Source organism: Gymnodraco acuticeps, unplaced genomic scaffold (genome assembly GCF_902827175.1).
Source record: "Gymnodraco acuticeps unplaced genomic scaffold, fGymAcu1.1, whole genome shotgun sequence".
NCBI classification, from domain to species: domain Eukaryota; kingdom Metazoa; phylum Chordata; class Actinopteri; order Perciformes; family Bathydraconidae; genus Gymnodraco; species Gymnodraco acuticeps.
The window spans coordinates 1-20,898 of NW_022992203.1; the positions used below are offsets into that span (position 1 = coordinate 1).

Here is a 20,898-nt window from a genome sequence, read left to right on the forward strand (position 1 = left end):
ATCAGCAGGAGAGGACTCTTTAAAGTAGAGACACTACATACTGATATACCTGGACATCACAGGAGAGGACTCTTTAAAGTAGAGACACTACATACTGATATACCCTGAACATCAGCAGGAGAGGACTCTTTAAGTAGAGACACTACATACTGATATACACCTGGACATCAGCAGGAGAGGACTCTTTAAAGTAGAGACACTACTACTGATATACACCCTGAACATAAGCAGTAGAGGACTCTTTAAAGTAAGACACTACATACTGATATACACCTGAACATAGCAGTAGAGGACTCTTTAAAGTAGAGACACTACATACTGATATACACCTGAACATCAGAGGAGAGGACTCTTTAAAGTAGAGACACTACTGATATAACACCTGAACATCAGCAGGAGAGGACTCTTTAAAGTAGCACTAACTGAACTGATATACACCTGGAACATCAGCAGGAGAGGACTCTTTAAAGTAGAGACACTACATACTGATATACACCTGAACATCAGCAGGAGAGGACTCTTTAAAGTAGAGACACTACATACTGATATACACCTGGACATCAGCAGGAGAGGACTCTTTAAAGTAGAGACACTACATACTGATATACACCTGAACATCAGCAGGAGAGGACTCTTTAAAGTAGAGACACTACATACTGATATACACCTGAACATAAGCAGTAGAGGACTCTTTAAAGTAGAGACACTACATACTGATATACACCTGAACATCAGAAGGAGAGGACTCTTTAAAGTAGAGACACTACATACTGATATACACCTGAACATCAGCAGGAGAGGACTCTTTAAAGTAGAGACACTAACTGATACATGTATACACCTGGACATCAGCAGGAGAGGACTCTTTAAAGTAGAGACACTACATACTGATATACACCTGAACATCAGCAGGAGAGGACTCTTTAAAGTAGAGACACTACATACTGATATACACCTGAACATCAGCAGGAGAGAACTCTTTAAAGTAGAGACACTACATACTGATATACACCTGAACATCAGCGGGAGAGGACTCTTTAAAGTAGAGACACTACATACTGATATACACCTGAACATCAGCAGGAGAGGACTCTTTAAAGTAGAGACACTACATACTGATATACACCTGAACATCAGCAGGAGAGGACTCTTTAAAGTAGAGACACTAACTGATACATGTATACACCTGAACATCAGCAGGAGAGGACTCTTTAAATTAGAGACACTACATACTGATATACACCTGAACATCATCAGGAGAGGACTCTTTAAAGTAGAGACACTACATACTGATATACACCTGCACATCAGCAGAAGAGGACTCTTTAAAGTAGAGACACTACATACTGATATACACCTGAACATCAGCAGGAGAGGACTCTTTAAAGTAAAGTAGAGACACCACATACTGATATACACCTGCACATCAGCAGGAGAGGACTCTTTAAAGTAGAGACTCTACATACTGATATACACCTGAACATCAGCAGGAGAGGACTCTTTAAAGTAGAGACACTACATACTGATATACACCTGAACATCAGCAGGAGAGGACTCTTTAAAGTAGAGACACTACATACTGATAAACACAAAATGGATCCTATTCTTAAAAAGAAACACACAGGAGGAAATGCCCGCAGAGATAAGGGCGAATGAAGAAAAAATGAAGACAGCAGGAGAAGCTTTCAAAGATAAATCTGAACTTTGATTCAGTTTCGGTCGTTTGAAGTTGAAAGCTGACATTTTGTGCTCAAAGTTGACTTTCTTGTGTGTCATAGGTGTTACAGGTTTAAACCATTATTTTATAGTTCAGCAGTATATCATCGTACATCGTGATGAAGGTCTTGCAAACGTTTTATATATCACTAAGGTGTTGCCACATATTGTGCTCATTTTCAGGTAGAAACATAAGAGAAACACGGTGATTTTATCCTTTGCAGACCATTTACATGCACTAAAACCTATAGAACACACTCCTCTCCCCTTTGTACATGCTTCTGTTTCCCTTCTGATAACCCTCTCTGTTTCTCCAGCTCCATGTACATCTTCGGAGGTTTTTCCGGCGTCCTTTTGAACGACGTGCTGGCGTTCACCCCCCCCTCCTGCCTGGCCTTTTCTACCCCAGCTTCGTGTGCCTCTGCTGGGCCGGGTCTTCGCTGTGAATGGGTCAAAGAAAGCACATGTGTCATCTGGGAACCAAAATCACCTGAAATCGATTTCCCCGCTCCTTTCTGCCCTGAAAAACCCGGTACGTCACACTCTCCGGATCATTATTATATTGCCATCTTTGTAAATATTTCCCCCCATGCCACGTCAACATATTTCCCTTCTGCATAAGTGCTGTTCCCAGAAGACCCTTTTTTGTTTTTTCATAAGAATAATTATTATTCTGAAGGATATGGCTTCTGAAGTCTGTTTGCATACCATCATTATTCTCATAGAAGGTCAACGCTGCAACAATTACCTCATTTTGAAGTAATTAGGTCCAGTGTAACCACACACACACACACACACACACACACACACACACAGACACACACACACACACACACACACACACACACACACACACACACACACACACACACACACACACACACACACACACACACTTTTCAGGCAATCCACCCAGAAAAAAAAGCCATATTCCCCTCTCAGCTCCAAACTGTGGTATCACGCACACACACATACACACACACACACATACATGCACACACGCACACACACACACACACACACACACACACACACACACACACACACACACACACACACACACACACACACACACACACACACACACGACTGCAGCGTTTCCAGGTTTCTGCTTCAGGCTCCTCTGCATATCTTTTGAATAAAAAGCAATCATGCTAATGGTTGAGTTGTTGTTATTAAATAGAACAATAGAACACATGGATTGTCTCTAATGGACGGCACAGGTTTTGTTTTTCATTCTTAATCCCATTTAAAGGACTTTACTGTACATGCAGTCTGGCCTCTGCTTTAATCTCACCTGTTTATTCTACAAATGACAGCATCGCATGCACACATGACCAGAGAGAAACCAAGCTGCATAATCACATAACTGCTGAATACCTGTTTAATCTAAACACGGTGATTACATGCTTGTTTACACTTCATGAACTCTCGTACACATGGCCGCCACATGCAGAAAACTCCCTGGCATGCAGCAGATATTCTGAGGAACATTCCCATGATGATTCCCAAGCTTTCTAGACTCACTGACTCAACACTTGTTAGATCTTTAAAAACGTTCATCAGTTGCGTATGATTACTGCCTAGTGATCAGTACACGTTAAATCCCAGCAGATGGTTAGATCTGTTCTTCTGCTGTGTACGTCAAGAAGAAATCTCTTTAAAGTGAGATGTACTGTAGGAGTGAAAAATGTTACCTGTCAAAGAGAGTTAACTGCAAACTGAAGAGTATTAAGTGTAGACAACACACATTATAGGTTGTTCTGATATGCAGTGTTGAGTAATGACAAACAACCTGTCCCTGACGGGTAAAATCTAGACTAGGTTTTTCCTGAAAATACTCCTACTGCTCAATGTTGCCTGTATCATGCTGTGATTTACTCCTCATTCTCTGACTACGAAGAAGCATTAAGAAATGTAATTATTATACCACTACATAACAACCGAAATATAGCTTTTAATATGCTAAATTGTGTGTGTGTGTGTGTGTGTGTGTGTGTGTGTGTGTGTGTGTGTGTGTGTGTGCGCGTGCGCAGAGAGTACAGACGAGCAGTGTTTCCGGTTCTCGGACTGTGCGAGCTGCACCGCTAACACACGAAACTGCCAGTGGTGTGAAGACAGGAAGTGCCTCTCTGCAGCCAGCAACTGCACCGTGGTGAGTACGAGAGGAAACTGGAAACACAAAACAACCATAGATCGCCTTAGGCTGAACATTACCACTTCCTGTCCCCTTGAAGTCAATGGTTTTCTGAATTTGTTTTTGGTTGTTAGCCTGAAATAAGGTCCGTGGTTAACACAGTATAAAATACGTCAGTACCCCACTGGTGAATTCAAAAACAGTGTCTAAATGAGACGACTAAACATCATCACACCCAACACTAGCCGCCTTTAGCTTAGCGGTGGTGACGTGAAGTCATGTGACCGTGCTGTAGTTCCTTTATAGCCCAACATTAGCCTCGGTTAGCTTAGCGGTGGTGACGTGAAGTCATGTGAACATGCTGTAGTTCCTTTATAGCCAACATTAGCCGTCTTTAGCTTAGCGGTGGTGACGTGAAGTCATGTGACCATGCCGTAGTTCCTTTATAGCCAACATTAGCCGTCTTTAGCTTAGCGGTGGTGATGTGAAGTCATCTGACCGTGCTGTAGTTCCTTTATAGCCCAACATTAGCCACCTTTGGCTTAGCGGTGGTGACGTGAAGTCATGTGACCATGCTGTAGTTCCTTTATAGCCCAACATTAGCCACCTTTAGCTTAGCGGTGGTGACGTGAAGTCATGTGACCGTGCTGTAGTTCCTTTATAGCCCAACATTAGCCACCTTTGGCTTAGCGGTGGTGACGTGAAGTCATGTGACCATGCTGTAGTTCCTTTATAGCCCAACATTAGCCTCCTTTAGCTTAGCGGTGGTGACGTGAAGTCATGTGACCGTGCTGTAGTGCCTTTATAGCCCAACATTAGCCACCTTTAGCTTAGCGGTGGTGACGTGAAGTCGTGTGACCGTGCTGTAGTTCCTTTATAGCCCAACATTAGCCACCTTTAGCTTAGCGGTGGTGACGTAAAGTCATGTGACCATGCTGTAGTTCCTTTATAGCCAACATTAGCCGTCTTTAGCTTAGCGGTGGTGACGTGAAGTCATGTGACCGTGCTGTAGTTCCTTTATGACCCAACATTAGCCGCCTTTAGCTTAGCGGTGGTGACGTGAAGTCATGTGACCATGCTGTAGTTCCTTTATAGCCAACATTAGCTGCCTTTAGCTTAGCGGTGGTGACGTGAAGTAATGTGACCGTGCTGTAGTTCCTTTATGACCCAACATTAGCCGCCTTTAGCTTAGCGGTGGTGACGTGAAGTCATGTGACCGTGCTGTAGTTCCTTTATAGCCCAACATTAGCCTCCTTTAGCTTAGCGGTGGTGACGTGAAGTCATGTGACCGTGCTGTAGTTCCTTTATAGCCCAACATTAGCCCCCTTTAGCTTAGCGGTGGTGACGTGAAGTCACGTGACCGTGCTGTAGTTCCTTTATAGCCCAACATTAGCCCCCTTTAGCTTAGCGGTGGTGACATGAAGTCACGTGACCGTGCTGTAGTTCCTTTATAGGCCAACATTAGCCTCCTTTAGCTTAGCGGTGGTGACCTGAAGTCATGTGACCGTGCTGTAGTTCCTTTATAGCCCAACATTAGCCGCCTTTAGCTTAGCGGTGGTGACGTGAAGTCATGTGACCGTGCTGTAGTTCCTTTATAGCACAACATTAGCCCCCTTTAGCTTTGCGGTTCTATTTTATTCTATTTTCACAGGAGTTAACCAACGGGCTTGTGTAAATGCATGAAAGCCAGTTAGTTAGTGGGATAATGTGCAGTGAATAAGTCCTTTAAGATCTGCATTAAGGGTTCATTTTCCAATAATCACCTGTTTGTGTACATACAAATATGAAAGTGTATGAATATCTGTTCTGTCCTTTTGCTCATCTTGTTTCCTCTGTGTCTCTTTTTGTCTACTTTTACTCCCAACCTGCTTTCTCTGTCTTTCTCGGTGTGTGTGTGTGTGTCTGCATGCTGCTTTCGTCTGCTTGGCTGGGGTTAAATATGAATCTGTGTGTGTGTGTGTGTGTGTGGTGTGTGTGTGTGTGTGTGTGTGTGTGTGTGTGTGGTGTGTGTGTGTGTGTGTGTGTGTGTGTGTGTGTGTGTGTGTGTGTGTGTGTGTGTGTGTGTGTGTGTGTGTGTGTGTGTGTGTGTGTGTGTGTGTGTGTGTGTGTGTGTGTGTGTGTGTGTGTGTGTGTGTGTGTGTGTGTGTGTGTGTGTGTGTGTGTGTGTGTAGCTGACTCTGGAGCTGGCGCAGCAGCATGGCGGCGCTCTGTCTCTTTCTCGCCCTCCGACCATGTTGTCTGAGCATCAGCTGACTTTGTGGAAACATGGAGCCAAGAGGAGGGGACATGTGTGTATTATATCTGAAACTTGACACTTCCTGTTAGGCTGCAGCAGGTTGAGGTCAGAGGTCAGGGCAGGGCCTTAGGTGTTATGGAGATTAGGGTTGATATCAATCCAGATGTATCCTCCTCTAACGACCTTTACTTGGCTTTGATTAGAAACAAATAAATAACACAATGCTGTTAGGAGACAGAACTTTGTGGTCAATTTGAACTTTAATTTACATGCACCACATATCAATTAATCAATCAAGCAATCAATCAATTAATCAATCAATCAAATACTAGAATACTGTACTACTGTAGACTACTATAACGTTGGGAGTCAATAAACATAGTAATAAAAACCAAGAATACGTAAGGAAATAAAAAAAATAAAAAAACAACTTTGGGGACTTTGTCATTAGGAGCTTTAAAAACAATGCAAGTATTTTCAAATCTAGCATTAACGGAAGACAAAGCCTCTAAAGTTAAATCAAATATATTTGTCTTCTCCCCCTGCATGTTCTCTTTGTGATTCCTTCAACCATCACACTTCCTTCAACCATCACTAGTGTCATCGTGTTGATTCCTTCACTGCATTTATAGTAAAACAGAACAGCTGTGATGGAGTTTAACCGGCCTCTTATTGTGTATATATATATATATATATATATGTTAACAATTAATACTCACACATCATAATAAGTGTGCGTGTCAGAGGGACTTTTATCCTCTACTTTCTCCATACGAGTTGAATTTATGGTCCATGTTTTATCATATTTGACTTTGATAACTCTGCATATAACTCGTGTGTGTGTGTGTGTGTGTGTGTGTGTGTGTGTGTGTGTGTGTGTGTGTAGTCGGTGAAGGACTCGTCCAGCTGTAAGCGGCGGGAGGAGCAGGAATGTTTCAGACTGTTGAACTGCAGGAGCTGCTCTCTGAACACTAACTGTCAGTGGGAGCAGCAGCAGCAGGAGTGTCAAGCTCTGCCTGGTGAGGACACACACACACACACACACACACACACACACACACACACACACACACACACACACACACACACACACACACACACACACACACACACACACAGAGCGACAATTACATGCAAGCAACACACACACACACACACACACACACACACACACACACACACACACACACCACACACACACACACACACACACACACACACACACACACACAGAGACATACACACACAGAGCGACAATTACATGCAAGCAACACACACACACACACACACACACACACACACACACACACACACACACACACACACACACACACACACACACACACACACACACACACACACACACACACACACAGGCTTGAGCAATATCATCGTGACCTTTAATCTAAAATATGTTTATCTATGCAAGTGTTTCCAGGAACAGCAAGCAGAGCAAAATACATGTCAATTGCTGTGCGTGTGTTTCCACACACCAGCATGAATTCAAACAAAACAGTACGAAACATGGGTTTTTAAAACGTCCTCATCAGGATCAGAATGAACAATATGATCGCTTAAAATGAGCATTTGGTTCAATAATCTACCATTTGATAGCATACCTTCAGAAACATGCAGCTGCAAAGGGAAGCAGGCCAATTAGAAGTGTTTACTGGATGTTCTGGACGTGAATCCTCTCCTCACTAACTATCTTAAGTCCTCCACACTTCTGAGGAGCCTTTAGCTACAGATGCTCTCAGTTTGACTCTGGCACTAGCATGACTAAAGGCAAAGGAAATACTCTTGCTACTTGAATCCACAAATGATCCTGCTCTGTTGTGTAGTGCTAAGGGCTAACTGCTCGCTAGCTCTTTTTCTGCTCAGAGTTGCAGTTAGCAGTAGCTTTAAGCAGAGGTTGGTGTTTGCTCCCTTTCTTCCACATCAAGGCCTGAAGCTTTAGAACCTCCCACTTTGCTTTGTGATGAATTGTAAGCCGTCTCTTTTCTTAAAGAGGTAACACTTTTAGTTACTGTTCACTTCCTGTCTGTCTTCTTCTGTTGATTTCTCTGTCCTCCAGTGCTCTTTCTTTTACCCTCTCTTCTTCTCTTTCTCTTTACTTAGAACAGTTTAGCCATCATTCATCAAAAGTCTTGTTCTCGCCAAAAATATAAAAAATAATATTCAAAAAGTAATCCACTAGGTTTTCTGATGGAGTAAACTCATAGTTGTTGTCTACAGATGACGTTAAATCGACCGGACTTCTTTCTGCGGATTGATATGACTGCACATAGTCCCCTGAGCCTCCTTAGCAACGGTCTGTTCTCCTTAGCAACGGTCTGTTAGCGAATAATAGCAGTCCTCTGGAATGTTCAAATTGACCAATCAGAATCGAGTATTCAACTAAGCCGTTTAACAACATCCTTTAAATGTCTATACTTTGTACACTTACTTTGGGCTGGTGGCACGTTTAAGGAAAGTCTTTAAAACATTCTTTAATCTTTTTTAATTTAACTAACAATGTCTTTAAAGTAGGGCAGTCAGTCGATTCAAATATTTAATCGCGATTAATCGCATGATTGTCCATAGTTAATCGCGATTAATCGCAAATTAATCTTACATTTTTTATCTGTTCTAAATGTACCTTAGAGGGATATTTTTCAAGTGTTTAATACCAGATGCTAACAACAACAACAACAACAATACACGTAAGGTGTGCTCGTTCTCTCTCTCTCTCTCGCTCGCGCCACACACACACCCTCCCGGTCCTCCCGATGGCCAGTCGGTGCCTGCCGGTGAGCGTGGAAGTGTGGTCTGCCGCAAGCAGGCGGCAGGAGCGGGCTGTCAGCATCAGCTTGTAGATGGTATTTTAAACTCGATGCGCTCTGAAACTACGGGGCGGCCGAGGACAACAAATACACATGCGTTAATCGCGTTAAAATAATTAGTGGCGTTATTAACGCGTTAACTTGACAGCCCTACTTTAAAGATATTGTTATGGAAATCCATAGACAACTCTCTTTTTGTTTAAAGGGGACCTATCATGCAAAATGCACTTTGTGATGTCTTTTCTACATAACTATGTGTCCCCGGTGTGTCAGGGAACTCACACAGCATCAGAAAATAAAACCCTCTCTCTTTTCCTCCGTACCCAAATCTCTAAAAACGGGGGAACAACGGAGCTGATCCAGATTTCGTCCGTTATGACGTAATATCAGAAAGTTGCTATCAGAAACAATGCCCGACTGTTTTGGACGTAATATGGTCGGCGTTTACATTAGCATAGCTAACACTCAGAGCTAACCTGTACTGGAGAGCATGTGTGTGAAGAAGCAGGAAGTAAAAAGGAACTCACCTTGTGGTATAACCGGCAAGAGAGAAAGCCTTTGAGCTCCATACTATTTCAGAGAGAATCCTTGATCTAATAATCCTTGCGTTTCATCACCGCAGCATTTTAGACAGTATCTGCCAGGTCCCGCATGAGCCGGCATAAGCTCCGCCCCCTCTTATTTTTTTCAGTTAAAAAAACAAAAAAACCTCAATATATATTTTTTTTATTTAGCCTTTATTTATACAGGTGAACATCTCATTGAGAATTATTGTTCTCCTGAACTTCCCCACTCAATCTATCAAGACCCGAGCAGTTCTATTAGAAGTCCAAGACTTAAGGCACGGGCCGGTGCAGATCGCTCAAAGGAATCGTTGACCCTCGGAGATGGAGAGGCAGAACGTGTGTGCTCCCTTAGGATAGGTCTGAGAGACAGGGGTAGGAAGAGAGAAGTAAGAAACAGAGGAAGAGAGGCACAACAGGGTCTCATTCTCACCTCTTCAATCTGGCTTTTAATGTGTGATTGTTTTTGTATTATTTGACTTTAACTTTAACTATATATTTATTTGTTGTTCCTTTATTTTATTTTCTCTTCACTATATATGTAAAGCGTCTTTGATCACCTGCAAAAGCGCTAAAAAATTAAATCTATTATTATTAATATTATTATTCTCAAGAGAGACCTGTTTATACCCAGAATCAGCACTTTTGAAACAGGAAGTGAAACAGAGGGATATGAGGCATGGCTAGAATGGGTGATCTGTTTGGTATTTTGAGCAAAACACTTTATAGACTTGTTTTTAATATATTTTATATATCTGAGACCCATGCTATTGCCTATAAACACCAGGATAGGTGACATTTTAAAACGTTTTGGCGTTGTAGAGTAAAAATAAAATGTGTGTTGCAGATCAGACAAGATTTACTTGAAGTTGAAACTTGCCCAACTTTACTTTGGTTCTAGCATGCATACTTATTTAATCAGTCTTTAAAGTTTAATGACTGGCATCCTGTTTGAATGGTACGGGCCATTTAGGACGTGGCCTTTTAAAAAGGTTCACTGGCCACAATGAGGAAATTAGCCTGTCATTGTGCGCCTTTTTCTGAGTCCATTAGTGTGACAAGGCTACAAAATATATCTTCTTTATTTTCTGTGAAGCTACATAACAGTGTGGGCTGAGATGAGCTTTGTTAATGGAAACTACCGCTCCACCACCGTGGCCTTTTCTTTACACACTGTGTTATGACTAATTATGCTAAATTGCCTGACATGTTTATCTCTGCTTTTACACAAAGACTGTAACCTTATCCATCTATTTATTTCGTATACTCCGCCTTTTTTACCCATTCTCCTGTCTATTTTTTGGACGATTACGGCCCATTGCTATTGTTAAGAGGGGGTTTAAAGAAAGCAGGTATTTTCTTTCCTGTAGCATGAAAGGATTGATGAAGCAAGCCATTAAAGGGCCTGTGAATGTAATCAGTCCAAAAATAAACAGGCTTTTCCTTTCCTTCTCATCCTGGCTATTTCAAAGGCTGCTACGGTATAATAAACTCCAAAATGCAACTACCTGACCCTTATAAGAATGACTGTATGCCTTTTTATGGATGAGTTTCTCAGCCTCTGTTTAAACTCTTCAATCATCACAGACATTCTCTTTTCTTTATCCCATCTCTGACGTTGTTTATAAGTCCTGGGAGTGATGTGTCTGACTGATGACTCAGTTCAGTACAAAGCAAGAATCTGGTGTGCTTATCTAAAACAACAGCATCAATCAACATTATATCAGCCTTTAAAAATCAGTTACATGTGTTTTTTATTAACCAAAATCAACCAAGTATTTTGTTTTAAAGCTCTTCAATCGTCTGTTGATTCTGGCTACGCAGTTTATTTTTTGCGGTTACATCCACTTCCATCTTCTCCACTACTTGCCCTCAGTGAGCTTTCTACCTTCGTCACATGACCTTACTGTCCACCTATATGTCCTCATTACTCTCAGTCTAAATATAGGATGTTTTAAAGAGCCTTGTTGAAAACGAACTGCCTTCCCACGATGCAGTTTTGGATTTAGTTGCTGCTTCTCTCTGCCTTCACGTTGATTAATGAACCCTGGTTTACCTCAACCAAGTAAACAACCCTTCTGCTGTCTGCTCTTTTTGCCAGAGTCGGCCTGTAATCTGTAAACTTTATTGGCTTCTGTATTTTCCTGGCATTTCTGGTTATTTATTTCTCACTTTACGCATGCTACATTTTGGAATGTTAGTGCTGCTGTCTGCTCTTAACTCCTATTTCCAGAGTTAGTGTGTACTCTCTAAGGCAGTGAGCATCAACTGGCGGCCCGCGGGCCAAATCTGGCACGCCAGACATTCTCATCCGGCACACGCTGTGGTTAGTGCGTTCGCCCCCCTCTTTTTTTTACAACGTCTCTTGAGTAATGTGCAGTACCGGAGTCCAACAGAGAGGCAGCAGCTGCGGGACAGTAGCCTGCGTACTGCGTAGCCTTCCCTGCCCTGAAGAAGAAGTGATCCGGCAACACGCTCCACTAGCCCCCCCCAGTCAACAACTTCATAATTCAGGGCTATAAATCGCTGGACCCCGAAAGTGTCTCTAGGAATACTTTTGGCCCTTGGACAAATGTAGTTGGTGATCCCTGTTCTAAGGGTTAACTTTCTATCTTTAAGCCTCTGTATTTTTCTTGCATTTCTGATTATTTACTCCTCACTTGATCTAAAACGTAATAACTGTTACAAATGCTAACTATTAGCATTTTGGTAATTATGATACCCCTCCTCCTGCTGTCTGATCTATCTGCTCTTAACTCCTTTTTACAGAGTTGGTCTGTACTCTCTAAGTGTAAATGTCTTGTCTTTAAGCTTCCTTGTTTTTCTTGCATTTCTGATTATTTACTCCTCACTTGATCTAAAATGTGATAAATGTTACACATGCTTAATGTGAGCACTTTTACGCAGCTAATTGTAGATATTGATGTATTCTAAACATTATAAGCCACAAATGTGCATGTTAGCATACTCATACTCTACCTACTAGCTTAAAGGGGACCTATCATGCAAAATGCACTTTTGTACATCTTTTATACATGAACATGTGTCCCCGGTGTGTCAGGGAACTCACCAAGTGTCAGAAAACACAACCCTCTCTCTTTTCCTCCGTACCCAAATCTCTAAAAATGGGGCTGCAACGGATCTGATACAGACTGATCCAGATTTGAAATTGTTCTGACGTCAGAAACAAGGAGCTCCGCCTATCAGGGGAATGAGGGGTTGGGCCACGGCCGGCCATTGCCGCTCGAAAGCGCTGGAGACGCTGTAGTACATATGCCAGGCCTGTGGGTGGCGCTGTAGTCTGCCACAAAAGCAGCGAAGAAGACTTCTCACAGAATCAGCCCTTGCAAAAACAGGGCTGGAAAAGAGCAAATAGAGTGAAATGAGGCATGGCTAAAATGCATGATCTGTTTGGTATTTTGAAAAAAAATTATATAGGTATGGCCCTACAATGTATTATTCAAATATAGCATGATAGGTCCACTTTAAGCTAAACAATATGATGTTATATTGCTAACCAAGCCAAAGCTAAACATTAGTATGATACAATCCTACACAATATCAACCAAACTTTAGCATGTTAGCATACTCAACATTACAAGCCAATTATGTATTATCTAGCTATCAAAGTTGAGTTACTTGCAGGCTGGATCTATATAATCTAGTGTTTTAAGGCTCTGATGACTAAGTTATTGCTACCAGAGACAAACTGTATGTGTGTGTGTTGTGTTTCAGGCCAGCTGTGTGGGGAGGGCTGGCATCATGTCGGGGAAGTCTGTCTGAGGATCAACTCCAGCAGCGAGAGCTACGATAACGCCCAGCACTACTGCAAAAACCTGGGAGGAAACATCGCCTCTCTGCTCACGGACAAACAAGTCCATTTTGTTCTGGATGAGCTGCAAAAATACCAGCTGCAAGACAAGGTGGGTGGTGTAATGCAACATGTAAACAACATACATGTGATGCCTATAGGCTACAGGTGCTTCTGTTTGCAAATGAGAGTTCCTGACTGAGCAAAGTTGTACTTCCTCAGTCCGTGCACAATTTTTCATTTATAGGTCTATATATTTTGATATTTGCAATTTTAAAACAAAAGTGACGCACACAGCTGGGAGACCAGGGGACACTAAAGAGTGACGCACACAGCTGGCAGACCAGGGGACACTAAAGAGTGACGCACACAGCTGGGAGACCAGGGGACACTAAAGAGTGACGCACACAGCTGGGAGACCAGGGGACACTAAAGAGTGACACACACAGCTGGGAGACCAGGGGACACTAAAGAGTGACACACACAGCTGGGAGACCAGGGGACACTAAAGAGTGACGCACACAGCTGGGAGACCAGGGGACACTAAAGAGTGACACACACAGCTGGGAGACCAGGGGACACTAAAGAGTGACGCACACAGCTGGGACGGAGCACTTGGTGACGTTCAGGATTATAAAGTTGAACAACTGTCTCTGTCTCAGAGATAGTCGTCTCATAACTGGAAGTGTTTGTCAGTATATCTGAAATGACTAGGTTAGCTAGGTTAGCTAGCTAGCTTACAGCAGAGTCATGTGACCACATTGTTAAAATCAGCCCATAAAACATTTTAGGGAAGTTTCCAACAACAGAGACAGTTTTATAATCCTGACGTCAACGAGCGCTCCGTCCCAGCTGTGTGCATCACTATTTAGTGTCCCCTGGTCTCCCAGCTGTGTGCGTCACTCTTTAGTGTCCCCTGGTCTCCCAGCTGTGTGCGTCACTCTTTAGTGTCCCCTGGTCTCCCAGCTGTGTGCGTCACTCTTTAGTGTCCCCTGGTCTCCCAGCTGTGTGCGTCACTCTTTAGTGTCCCCTGGTCTCCCAGCTGTGTGCGTCACTCTTTAGTGTCCCCTTGTCTCCCAGCTGTGTGCGTCACTCTTTAGTGTCCCCTGGTCTCCCAGCTGTGTGCGTCACTCTTTAGTGTCCCCTGGTCTCCCAGCTGTGTGCGTCACTCTTTAGTGTCCCCTGGTCTCCCAGCTGTGTGCGTCACTCTTTACTGTCCCCTGGTCTCCCAGCTGTGTGCGTCACTCTTTAGTGTCCCCTGGTCTCCCAGCTGTGTGCGTCACTCTTTAGTGTCCCCTGGTCTCCCAGCTGTGTGCGTCACTCTTTAGTGTCCCCTGGTCTCCCAGCTGTGTGCGTCACTCTTTAGTGTCCCCTGGTCTCCCAGCTGTGTGCGTCACTCTTTAGTGTCCCCTGGCAGTAGCGTGGCGTGGGAAAAAAATGAGGGGAAGCCAATAATACGTCCTTTCTTTTGGGTCGGGGGTGTGGTGGTCAATGTAATAACGTAACCAGATGAGTGATTACAGCACCCGGTATCATTTTACACACATTTGTATCAGATGCAGGATTTACACACGCCTGTTATCTAACCGACAGGTCCGCACGCACTCTCCAGCCCAAACTCTAATAAGCATTCATTCACAAACTAAATCAGGAGACCTTTAACGTTTTACGTCCGATTCGCTCCTTTGTTCCTCGCTGTACACAGCTCCAGTTTGGGCATCGGCCTGGCATCAGATTGTATTTGTTGTTGCTGCTGTAGCGGAAGTTTAGTACAATTATTTTTGATGAAATACTCCAAATCTCCACCCTCCATAATTGCACTTGCTTCAGTTGCTTGCTACTTTCTAACGGCGGTGAGAGTGGTGCAGTGACGCTATCTATCTTCTATTGATTAGATTTATGATTCGAACATTATAAAAGTAGGGTAGACATGTGGATATTATCCGGCTGAACAAAACGTGCATTTATCTAACAGGTTCGTTTTCCACTGACCTTATTTCGAGCTATTTTCCAAAATCCTATGGAGAAATCCCATTACTTTTTTGTCGAGGGAAACCGAGCGCAGCTTACGTCCGGGTTTTAGGACTCGTCACTGCACCACTAAGTTGATTCGATTTGATTGGATTGTGAGGCAAGGGAAGCCAGCCGCCTCTGGCTTCCCTTGGCATGGTCCTGACTAATCACAGGTTGGCAGGGGCATGACGTGAGCCTCATCTGATTGGTCAATCTCTCCATTTTTTTTCACCAAGGGAAGCCAATTTCTGCTGGCCTCCTCTCGCAACAGAGAGTGCAATCTACTATTTCACCATAACATCTAGAGGGGCGCTGTTTCACTCTTTGTAAAATACTCAATGAGAATAGGGGAGAGACGGGCCGGCAGCAACACACAGCAAAGAATTTCCAAACGAAACGAAGTGTTTTTATTTATTTATTAAAATTATAACTACACAACAGGGGAATCCTGGCTTCCCTTGGCCTCCAGGAGAAAACGCCACTGTCCCCTGGTCTACAAAAAGAAAAGCGACGCAGGTTCTGGTCCAGGCTCTCGTCATCTCACGCCTAGACTAATGCAACTCCCTCCTGGCTGGTCTACCTGCATGTGCCATCCGACCTCTGCAGCTCATCCAGAATGCAGCGGCTCGTCTGGTCTTCAACCTTCCTAAATGTTCCCACACCACTCCGCTCCTCCGCTCCCTTCACTGGCTTCCAGTAACTGCTAGAATCCACTTCAAGACACTGGTACTTGCTTACCATGCTGCGAATGGATCTGGCCCTTCCTACATCCAGGACATGGTTAAACCGTACACCCCAGCGCGTGCACTCCGCTCTGCATCAGCCAAACGGCTCGCTGCACCCTCGCTGCGAAGGGGACCCAAGTTCCCATCGGCAAAAACACGTGGGTTTCCTATCCTGGCTCCAAAATGGTGGAATGAGCTCCCCATTGACATCAGGACAGCAGATAGCTTGCACACCTTCCAGACTGAAAACTCATCTCTTTCGACTCCACTTCGAGCGATAGAATTACCAACAAAGCACTTATATACTAATAAAGGACTGGCTTATCTAAAGCCAGTTGAGTAGCACTTGAAATGTTTTGGCTCTATGAAACCTGATGTACTTTATGATTCTGTTTTCTTCAAGGTTGTGTCTTGTTGGTCGAACGCACTTATTGTAAGTCGCTTTGGCAGCGTCAGCTAAATGCAATGTAATGTAATGTCTACCAGCTGTGTGCGTCACTCTTTAGTGTCCCCTGGTCTCCCAGCTGTGTGCGTCACTCTTTAGTGTCCCCTGGTCTCCCAGCTGTGTGCGTCACTCTTTAGTGTCCCCTGGTCTCCCAGCTGTGTGCGTCACTCTTTAGTGTCCCCTGGTCTCCCAGCTGTGTGCGTCACTCTTTAGTGTCCCCTGGTCTCCAGCTGTGCGCGTAACTCTTTAGTGTCACCTGGTCTCCCAGCTGTGTGCGTCACTCTTTAGTGTCCCCTGGTCTTCCAGCTGTGTGCGTCACTTTTTAGTGTCCCCTGGTCTCCAGCTGTGTGCGTCACTCTTTAGTGTCCCCTGGTCTCCCAGCTGTGTGCGTCACTCTTTAGTGTCCCCTGGTCTTCCAGCTGTGTGCGTCACTTTTTACTGTCCCCTGGTCTCCCAGCTGTGTGCGTCACTCTTTACTGTCCCCTGGTCTCCCAGCTGTGTGCGTCACTCTTTACTGTCCCCTGGTCTCCCAGCTGTGTGCGTCACTCTTTAGTGTCCCCTGGTCTCCCAGCTGTGTGCGTCACTCTTTAGTGTCCCCTGGTCTCCCAGCTGTGTGCGTCACTCTTTAGTGTCCCCTGGTCTCCCAGCTGTGTGCGTCACTCTTTAGTGTCCCCTGGTCTCCAGCTGTGCGCGTAACTCTTTAGTGTCACCTGGTCTCCCAGCTGTGTGCGTCACTCTTTAGTGTCCCCTGGTCTTCCAGCTGTGTGCGTCACTTTTTAGTGTCCCCTGGTCTCCAGCTGTGTGCGTCACTCTTTAGTGTCCCCTGGTCTCCCAGCTGTGTGCGTCACTCTTTAGTGTCCCCTGGTCTTCCAGCTGTGTGCGTCACTTTTTAGTGTCCCCTGGTCTCCCAGCTGTGTGCGTCACTCTTTAGTGTCCCCTGGTCTCCCAGCTGTGTGCGTCACTCTTTAGTGTCCCCTGGTCTCCCAGCTGTGTGCGTCACTCTTTAGTGTCCCCTGGTCTCCCAGCTGTGTGCGTCACTCTTTAGTGTCCCCTGGTCTCCCAGCTGTGTGCGTCACTCTTTAGTGTCCCCTGGTCTCCCAGCTGTGTGCGTCACTCTTTAGTGTCCCCTGGTCTCCGTTGTGTTTTGAGCTTACAGCGCTTTGTATTTTCAGCTTTTAGTAAACGCTGCGCATGTTTCCTCAAGTTGCTAAATGTGTTGTCAAGTTGCTGAAGAGTTTCTCCTAATGTAAGTGTTTTGGGTCTTGTAGCACGTTTGTATATGTCTGCCATGTAGTTCAAGGTATGAGAAACCCAACTGAACTCATCCTTCTTATCCCACCATCGGCTTCATCATCAATTTTTAATCTCAGTAAACCCAGATGTGTGAAAAACAGAGTGACAGGATGCGTGACTCTTTATTCATTGAGCCATTTACCAGATCAGTCGCCTCCCAAACAGATTGAGCTGTCAACTTGTAATCTGTGTGGTCTGAATGTCATTTGATATGCTGACACGTTTTGACGACTCGCAGACTGACTTTTTGATCAATGTGCAGCGTCAGGAGAGATGTGACAACACAGAGGAACAGAAAAGTGCTGGTTTTGAATGTACCTTTTGATGCTCCTTTGTAATGATGATGATTCTGAGTCTCTTGTGTTGTCATGCCACTTTTTTTTGTTAAAATCGACATTAGATTTTCCTGCAAATTCAACGAGTTACCACCCAGATGCATTTCAGTGCATACATATACACAGGGGTTGCCAACTTTGGGTACCTGGCTGGAGTGAGATTTTGATATCATGGGTTTAATTACACATATGGGCACGAAATGACTGCTATCGTGTCAGTAGCGGGACCTTAGCATATATATATATATAGGATATACAATATATACAAATACACAATATTGGACACAGACTATAAAGGGCACACAGTTTCCTTCACTAATGAAAGTCAAACACATGTTTGTTTCCACTGTTTTATTGTGTGCCTGTCGCGATAAGCAATTCATTGACTTATCGGCTCCGGAGTATTTTTGTTGGGTAATCTATGGTAGGGCTAACCCATACAGTGGTGGGGCTCAAGTCAGTACAATGTAATTACATACACGCTCCCCTTGACAATGAAACGCCTCGCATGAGGTTTAGATTATTTCCCTGTCTCAATCCAAATTGAAATGTATGAAATAAAAAGGCACATTTGTCTTGTAGTAAATAAAAAGGGCGACCTGGAGCCAATCCTGCAATGTCCCCACAGGTGAAAGAGTTAACATGCTGAAAGCCCAACCCCTGCAGGGGGGTCTGGGGGGATTCTCTTGAGAAGAAAAATAAATAAATCTATTACTACACATTTAAAAAAATGAATGCCATTTTAGTTTTGTGTTACCTTGTTCTGAAAGCTGAACCTGCTGCTCCTCAGAGAGAAGAGGGAAGAGGCTGTGAATTACTAATTAATTGTGGATAGCCCCCATTGTTCTGTGTGTCAAAATGATAGACAGCCCACACACCTACCAATCATCAAACCGTGTGGTCTTATTTCATTACGTGTTGATTTCTATCAACACGTAATGTTGTATCGATGTATATAGAGATGTACTACAGCAAAAGTATTCTCCGTCGGGACTTCCTGCAACAACACCTCGCCGTTATCTTGATTCTGATTGGCCAGAAGACATTATCAAAGATGTTCTATTGAGAAGATGATCACTACGTTTTCAAAACCGTTTCTAGTCTTCGGTATTCTTGTTTTGGCGTGAGAATAGTTTGGGCAGCGTGAGAGCGTGAGATTGAGAGTGAAAGCGTGTGTCACACGCCAGATGCGTGAGAGTTGGCAACCCTGATATACATACATTACATACACCACATTACATGTAATTTGTTAGACGCTTTTATCCAAAGCGACTTACAGTAGCCTACTGTGGACAATCCCCACAGGAGCAATTTGGGGTGAAGAGTCTCAGGGACACAACGACATGCTGACTGCAGTGGGGTTCGAACTCGCTACCCCCTGATTCGAAGAAATTAAAATCAATGTTTTATGGCATAATTTAGTTAAAACATACCGTCAGTTTAAATGCTATTTTATTCTGAAAAAAAACGGAAGTTCTCGCACAATCTTAATACCAAGCTTTTATTCTGAAAATCCTTCATGACGACAACCGGGACTACCGGCCGATAGTATCATTAAAGTGGCTATTGACGCCGTTAACATGTATTACATATAACGTTATGAAAGAGATAAGGAGGAGAAAAGGCATGTGGAAGTAAGCAATCAATGTAAAATGTCTAAATCCTCCGTTTAACGCAATATCGGACACAGAAGACCGAGGGGGGAAGTCTCCTACGTCACCACAGCCCCAGAGAGGAGGAGCGAACAGCCAGCAAGCGGGAAAGACGAATGTGTGTGGACTCTCTTGAAGTCTCTTCTGCTCGGCCGCCACTGGGAGAGGAAGCTTTTCTCTCCCTCTCTCTGAACCATATTCTTGTGGTAACTTTTCCGCACCATTTTAATTAAAGTACCCTTTTGAACCTTTCTCAGAGACTCCATTGTCTCTTACTTTTAAAGCTTCTCTCCTGGACGCGAGAATAACGAATAAGCTAATACACTCTATCCACTGATCCACAGCCTCCACACGGAGTTTAGGCTGTTTGCATGACTTTATGAAATCACTCCTGTGGGAAATCACTTTTAGATGTCTACCAAACATCTTTGCATATCGTCATGGGCATTTATTAAACAAATCACACTTGTTTTCTCAGCAAACTAAGCTCCACTTCACTCTTCTTTAATTACAATCCTTTTTGGAGATCTTTCCTGAATTAGTTATCGCTGTGAGTCTGAGGAGTTTCTGCTTTTATAACAATTACAGAAGGTTTGATTTAGGATCTGCTTTCATGTCAAACATCATTTATGTTGTTCACAGTTACCAGCTGTGGGACTTCTCATTCTTTGAAGGGGTTAAAGAGGCCCTTTTCCCTCCCTGTAGTGTGTTCTATCGGTGTTGGTGCATGTTAACGGTCTGCAAAGGCTAAAATCCCTGCGAGGGATGCGTGAAAAGAGAAAAATAAAGAGCTTTTTGAACATTAAAGCATGGAAACATGTCACAGAATTCTAATATGAACCTGAACATGAGCAGAATAGGCCCCTTTACAGTAATTTGCTCACACAATTGATTTTTTATTTAGTTTTTCCCCCAGTTTTAAAGCTCACCTATCCTGCTCTTTTTAGGCAACAGCATAGGTCTCAGATATATATACACATATATAAAAAACATGTCTATGAAGTGTTTTGCTCAAAATACCAAACAGATCATTCTAGCCATGCCTCATATCCCTCTATTTCACTTCCTGTTTCAAAAGTGCTGATTTGGGGTAAAACGCTTTAAAAAATAATTGATACAAAAGAAAAAAGGAGGGGGCGGAGCTTATGCG

At 43.7% G+C, this 20,898-nt stretch overlaps 1 protein-coding gene across 1 annotated transcript in view; it reads left to right on the forward strand.

The window, feature by feature from the left end:
- Positions 1-2,033: 2,033 nt before the first annotated feature.
- LOC117539421 (attractin-like protein 1) overlaps positions 2,034-20,898 on the forward strand; it is a gene marked incomplete at both ends in the record, with an annotated part of 36,626 nt that continues 17,761 nt past the window's right edge. The window contains 4 exons of the mRNA XM_034205602.1: positions 2,034-2,248; positions 3,753-3,871; positions 6,976-7,108; positions 13,210-13,397. Of these exons, the coding sequence (XP_034061493.1) occupies positions 2,034-2,248; positions 3,753-3,871; positions 6,976-7,108; positions 13,210-13,397 (655 nt within the window). The remainder of the gene's footprint in view (positions 2,249-3,752; positions 3,872-6,975; positions 7,109-13,209; positions 13,398-20,898) is intronic.